Source organism: Atta cephalotes, assembly GCF_000143395.1.
Source record: "Atta cephalotes unplaced genomic scaffold scaffold00030, whole genome shotgun sequence".
Taxonomy (NCBI): Eukaryota; Metazoa; Arthropoda; class Insecta; order Hymenoptera; family Formicidae; genus Atta; species Atta cephalotes.
The window spans coordinates 2,026,103-2,033,573 of record NW_012130094.1 but is presented as its reverse complement, the minus strand read 5'-3'; the positions used below and the strand labels follow the sequence as shown (position 1 = coordinate 2,033,573).

Sequence of the window (7,471 nt, the reverse complement as noted above, 5' to 3'; positions counted from 1 at the left end):
ATAGTATAATATATATATATATTACTTAGTTATTATATATATAGTATAGTATATACTAGTACTACTACTACTAGTATATAGTATATATATATATATATATATATATATATATATATATATATATATATATGCACTTAATAAATAATATAAACTTGAATCAAATTTATTACATTTTTTTTAGTTAAATTCCTTAACTTAGTTGTTTTTAGTTAAATTAACGACATTGAGTAGAGATATAATTTGACATTATGAATTTAATAATAAAAACATACAAAATTTAACTGACTTTAAGTAATTGCTATAAAAAAAAACGTTTTAATTGACGAAATCAATTAGAGATCAGAAAGGAGAAAAAAGAAGACTACATAAAAAAATCATAAGCATCTTTTACCTTGCTCGTAAACCACGAGTTTCGCAAGTGGCGATGTCAGAACGGTATTAAGCGACACGATGGAAACTTGACAACTCCAATAACCCTGCTTCTCCGTGTACACATGCGGAAAGTGAAGTGAGCAATCGCGACCGAGATCACCGTTGCTCGGGAATTCATTAAGGACGATCTCCGGATCACTGCCGTGCAGCGGCTTCCACGTCCACACGCATTTTTCCACGCGGCTGCTGGTGACGCATTTCAACGTGGCCTCTGCACCTACTGGTACGGCCGTGTCAGTCGGCACTTCGACGAAGCTCACTTTAGCTGGAATCGGCCGTCATGATAAGAACAATTCACGATTAGAAGCCGAGGGACGTAGAAAAAGTATTTAGATCTATGTGAATAACGTTGGTGGATTCTATTTCTTTGCCGAAAGCATATAAAAAATAAAATTTTGAAAAATTCTTAACGATGCAGCGTTCTGTAAATTTTACAGAAATATTAGATGATATTGAAAATTTTGGAAAGGAGTCTATACAAATATAATACTGAATTTTTGAAATTGATAATATTGTAATAACAAAAAGTTTTAATCATAAAAATATTAAGCAATATTATTTATACATGTATAATTATGTATACTTACGTTTCTTAAAATTTTAAATTTTACCTAATAATTTTTTATCTTCAAAATATCCTGGGGAGACCAAATAAAATTAAATTTAATTAGTCATTACAATGCTCTATACGAATGCAATTTGTAACTGTGTTAGAATTAATTTTCATTTAATATAAATTAGACGAAATGTAAGAGAAAGGTGAAGGGAAAGTGCAGTCGAATTATATAAGAATTATACTGAATTCGGATATCAATAACTCAAAGCGTATTAAATTTTTAATTACTTCTTTTTGTTTCATTATAGTTAATATTAACATGAGATTATAAACATGAGATCTTAATTTCACAATTAAACAAAAAGACAAAAAGTACAGACATTTGAAATAGATATTATTATATTTACAATTATTTTAAATTTCTTAATATTAACACCGTTTTATTATTTTTCTATAGCAATTAATTTTCATCTCACGCCAAGACATCAATCCATTCGTAACTGCGCGAAACATTACCGTAATTGCACGAGTATTCTTTTGCACGGCGCTCATAATTGCATAACAATCGGATCGGACGTCCGATAATGACCACACAATTGTAGGATTTGGGCATATTTATTTCTTAATTAAACGTAACTGTCGTGTACCTGTAGGCAGGAGGCTAACAGTCGCCGCGGGCGCCGTGTGCAGGATACCGTCGGGCGTTAAACGTACGCCACAAGTCCACAGACCTTCCTCCTCGTACAATATGTTCTTGAATCGCACGGAACAGTCGTGTTCAGCATCCTTGTTTGGAGTGAACTTCTTCACTATCAGTGGTTCCTTGCTCGAGTTCGATGCCCTCCATGACCACTCGCACTGTATCACCGGCTTGTTCGCTAAGCACCGTAGGAAGACCGATTCACCGGCTGCAACCTGCACGCCGCGCGACAACTGCACGAACTCGACTATAAAAGGGAAGCAAAAGCTCTTCGATGGTTTTTCAATCGCGGAATGAATCGCATAAGATCGATTGGAGTCATCGTGACGCAAAGTAAATGTGACATTGTTGAGTATTTTTCAATAGTCAGTTACCAATAATTATTAATAATAATTATTTCACAAAATTATCAAAAGTAATTGATTTAAAATATATATATGTAAGAGACATTATTCAAATCACTGAAAGACGATTTTAATTGTATTAAAAATGTTTGTACTAATTATTTAACTTGTTAAAATATATAGATGAGCATTGAACTTTAAAACAATAAAAAATTATATAATTTTTTGTTATTTAAAATATGTGCCTTACATTTTTGTTATTAAACACGAATTTTAACTTCAAGAAAATTATGAAATGTAAAATATATAATTATTCTTATATTTTCTTTGTTGCATTTTCAATTAACCATTATACAATTTTTTACACGTAAAGAATTTAATCAATTAATTTATGTCAATATAAAAATAAATAAAATAGATTATATGTGTAAACGTCAGTATAATTAATTAGACATTACAATACTAAGAAAATCAATCGAGGAACATTCAAGTGAAGATATAAGTGAAGAAAGAAACATTTTTTATTTGGTCAAAGCGAGTCTTAGTATCTAATAGTATTTTTATATGAATTTTATAATTTCCAATTCAAGCAAACGACGAACTAATTAAATACCTTCCGATATGAGAAAACGGACGGGAGTCGCCTGAGTGAAGGAGGAATTCGGATCTACTCGCGCACCGCAGGTCCAGTAGCCTTCTTGCTCCGGTAGGACGTTCTTGAACTTGATACTGCATTCCGTACTGTCATTACCAAAGGCTGGAAACGATTTCACGTCGAGGTTCCAGGGTTGCGACTGGTTCAGCTGCCGCCAGGACCACTGGCATTCGCGCACCGGCGACTTCGTCTGACACATTATTTGCGCCGAGGATCCTGCCGGCACTTCAACGACATTCTCGTGCTTCGCGAATGTAATAAGAATGCCTGAAACGCGCGCCAGTTGCACTTTCGATATCTCTTACATAATTTGAAAACAAGGGATTCGAAAGTTAATTAGAAAGATCAACTCGCGAAAATATAATTAAAAATGAAACTCGTCGCAATTAATTATTTCTCTTTCTTTCTATCTTCATTCTGTTCAGTACGAGGTCTTGTATGCTAGCATTTTCATTTTCAGATTCTCTAATTAATTCGAAATCGACCTTTTCTGGAAGGAAATGTATATTTATAATGTTTATATGTTTCATATAGCAATATAGCATGATTCATTCGCGATAGTTATCGAAGTAAACCGAATTCGAATGGAAACAACATTTCCATGATTCACTTGTCTTTCACTTTTTGGATGACTCATTCGGAGGATCGTTGTCAAAACTCAAAACTAAATCTAATACAAGTATAGTCATATGAAAAAATTAAACATTACTGATAATTTAGTATCAAATTTTAATTAAATATTGAAACACAGTGCAAAATAAATGATGATATTTTACGTCACAAAATTCTGAAAAAAATATTATAATCGTTGACACAATTGATAAAAACAAAGAACGACATCAAGAGTGTTTTGTCACCAAGAATTCGAGGTCGTCCGAAAGCAACTACGTAAATACATTGTGCTTATTCACCACACTCACGCGATTAAAATTGTAAACAAAGAACAGGATTATACGATTCAAACAGTTTTATCTTGTGGAATATCAGAAATATAGACAGATTAATAAAAGATAAGTGACAGTCTTATCGAATTTTCAAACAACTTGTCTGTAATTATTTAATCCGAAGCCTAATTAAATTGATTTATCAATAGAATAAAGAACATAAAAGAAGAAAGAAAAATAATTTTATTATAATACTAAAAGATTGTTTAATTATAATATTTTTATACTTAAGAATTTTTTCTTTTAAAAATAATATATAATTTCTCTTGTTACAAACATAGACATAAGTATTTCAAGACAAAAAGTAAAACAAACTTAGACTAAATTTGATCGAGTACGAGAAGATATCAAGATATCATATCTAAAAGTATATCTAAAAGTACAAGTAAATTTTGAAATCGATGAGATTAACAAGATTGGAATGAATCCTACCGTGATTAACATTGACGATGCTAAGCTTGGCAGGATTGGTGCTAGTGAAAGGATCGTTGGTCGAGGCTCTCGCCGCGCAAGTCCAGTATCCTGTCTGCTCGTGCTTAGTGCTGGAGAATCTCACGGAGCAATCGTTACTGTTATTCCCGAACGCGGGAAACTGTCGTACGGGCAATGGGTGGGTCGTGGGAGTTGCTGTAGTTGCGATCGTTGGGATCGCCGTGGCTGAAATCACCGAGAGGTTGTCGAGCGAACGGTATCGATGAATATTCAGCGCGCGATTACAGAATTATGAATAATGCCTGCGATATCCGGCGTAGAAAGATAAGCCTGAACTATAAGAATAGTTATCGCGCGGACTGGATGAAAGCGATAAGAGCGAATATGTGGATGAATTTTAAAAGTGACTTGATTAACCTTGTGTTGAATTTATGATAAAAAACAGTTTTAAAATTTTAAGGGAGAGATACTTTTCTATCGTTTTTATGGAATATAAGACTCTAGCCTTTCTACAGTTAAATAATTTACACACTCTAAAAACTGTAGATGTGGATTTAACACCTTGCAGGGTCTATAAAATTCTCACTGTGTTGGTGTTATAAATTAACACATGATGATTTAACATCATGGATTTTAAATTCATACCATGATGATGTTGTGTAAATATCAGGGGTTAAATAAATCCACACGCTATTGGTGTTGTATTAATACTAAAAAGAGTGAGAATTATATAGACACTACACATCGATTCTCACGTGCATCAGGAATTGGATTTGCCGTAGAAGGAACAATGCGATATTGCGTTTACTTGTAGAAACCGGTGGGCTTTCACTAACGTCCGGAAGCGGCAAATGAACTGGTGGCAATGGCTGCCAGGACCATTGACATTCAGCCACAGGATTAACAGTACGGCATGCCAACAACACGGACGATCCTAGTTCCGTTTCCGTGTGCTCCGGGATGTCGACGAACACTACGACAATCGGCGACGACTTTGTTCCCGGCATTATGTCATCCATGGAGTGACCTTCCACTTCAGGAACGATGGTTGACTCCGAGACATTTCTGATATCTTCTTCTGATATCGTAGTCGTATTAACGGATTGGTTGATAGGAGTAGCTAAATACCAAGCAAAAAAAAGCAGTAATTGTAAATTTATAATTTTTAAATTTGTTTTACTTGGAATATTTTTGTTTGTAATGAGAAATAATCGATAGATATTAATTGTGTTAAAAAAAGCAGTTTTACAATTATAGAAAAAGCTTCTTTAATGACGTCTTATCCTTCCTCACAGAATCTAAATCAATTGTAGTCAAAAAATCTTACAAAATTGCTTTTTTCTGTTGAACGCAGTCATTGTAGAACTACAAGAGAGAACCGGAAGAAAGAAAAGTGAAAGAAAAAAAACATACTTCAAAAAAATTTTTTTATGCCTTTCCCACGCGATAATGTAATATAGGCGTTTCTATTCTCGTGAAAGTAACGAATGATAAAAAAATCACCGACATTAAATGTGTTAATAGAACAAAGGTGTCCCTGCGTGAAAAATCGAAAGCGCAGGTCGGCAAACCGACGTCGCGAGGACATCGCAAGATGTCCAGCGCGAAGAAGAACGGATATGTGGGACATGCTGGACAGGAAGCTACTGACAGTCACGTAGACAATCGCCTTGCGTCGCGCGTCTGTCACCATGCGCAGATAGAATCAGGGTCGGATCGATAGATCGACTCGGGAATCGTTCAGATTATGTCCAAAAGCAACTGGCTTTATTTCCGTATTTGCGTGACTATTTGCGGAACTGATGAAACTTTATATTGTGCAAGAATCGCTGACGCAGACATCTATCTATTGCGCAGCTAGCTCACAGACATATGTTTACGGGAAATATCACGTGAATTAAATTGACTACAATTATAATAGCAAGGAGAGACGCAATCAAACTTTGAAATTCATAAGGTAGATGGATTAATTTAGAATAGCGTCTGTAAACATTAATTTATCGATTACTTTAGAATAATATAAATATTTATATAAGATATAAATAAGCCCAGTAGTCTCTTATACATTTATAATAAAATTTATAATAAAATAAGAACTTTTAATATCATAAAATTTTGATAAAGTATAACACTTAATAAATTAATTAATAATAATCTTGTTACATTAATTAATTATATTTCTTTTAATCATATTTTCTATATATTTATTTTAAATGTATAAAAAAAGGAGAAGAAAGTAAAAGTTTTTCAAATTATATTGTTTTTAAATTCCATTAATTTTCAAATTAATCTAAATTGTTAAAATCGTTTAGAGGGATTTTAAAACTAATGAGTTAATAAGGATTCTTTGAATCATTCACCAGCGATTGGCAAAGGAAGAGCGCCCCTGCGACCGATTGCACGCTTTCTACATGGCGAGTATGTAGTGCGTACACAATTACAATGTCCGAAGTTGGTCCTTGGTATTGTCGCGTAACATTCGCCAGTTTATACATTAAAGCTGGTGTCGTCCTCAAGACAAACGGAGCTGGTCGCTGACACTGGAAGGTCGTTTCCTTTACATTGACATACTGATTGTCGACACATGGTTTTATAGCGCTACGTGCCGTTCGATCTTATTAGACCTGATCGAGTGTCGGAATCCCCGCATGGATTCCTCTGTCGCAATCGGCCGTTGCACCAATTTCGTAACAGCCATAATTCCGTACAATGTTATGCCTTGAATGGAATCGGCGAACATGATGGAAATTCGTAAGCAGATTAACATGATATTATTCTGAAGAGTTATATATTATATATAACTATTTTTAGTAGTAGACATACGTTTGTAAAACTAAAAATTGTAGAGCAAGATCTTATGAATTTAACTTTCACCTAAAGGACACTTGGTCCTCGCATCTTCCATTTCATGTTATTTTTATGCTCATCAAGTACTCAATTATTCCTCGAGTCAATTTTCTCAAAATTGATTTCTAATTTTACTTGGGATGCGGTTTTCATCTCGCACCTTGATATTCTTCACTAACTTCACTTTAACTTTCACGCTCATTTTATAGAACATGATTTAGCTACTGTGCATAGCCGACCAAGAATTTTTGGGTCGAGGAAGTGAGTAGATCCCAATGAGTTGCTATTTAACTTTCTATGACAAATATTCGCTTTCTTTGACAAATATGCGCGTCTCAGCATTGGAGAATTGGCTTCAATGTCACATTGAATGAAAGATTGGTTTTAATCACGTTCGATTTTTTAAAAATTCGATATTCATTTTTCGGAAGTTTCTTTTTGGAAAGAAAACAAAATGGAAAAATATGATCAATACATGATAATGGAATTCATCCCGAGACCATTTTAAATAATAAATATAAGAAGTGCAGTCAGGATCGATCTAGCAAAAAGAAAAATAGA

At 33.9% G+C, this 7,471-nt stretch overlaps 1 protein-coding gene across 1 annotated transcript in view; it reads right to left on the bottom strand.

The window, feature by feature from the left end:
• LOC105620879 overlaps positions 1–7,471 on the bottom strand; it is a 29,107-nt gene that overhangs the window by 10,026 nt on the left and 11,610 nt on the right. Inside the window, exons 2-6 of the mRNA XM_012202355.1 lie at positions 4,872–5,183; positions 4,064–4,288; positions 2,646–2,954; positions 1,636–1,935; positions 392–697 (exon numbers count right to left, since the gene is read on the bottom strand). Of these exons, the coding sequence (XP_012057745.1) occupies positions 392–697; positions 1,636–1,935; positions 2,646–2,954; positions 4,064–4,288; positions 4,872–5,183 (1,452 nt within the window). The remainder of the gene's footprint in view (positions 1–391; positions 698–1,635; positions 1,936–2,645; positions 2,955–4,063; positions 4,289–4,871; positions 5,184–7,471) is intronic.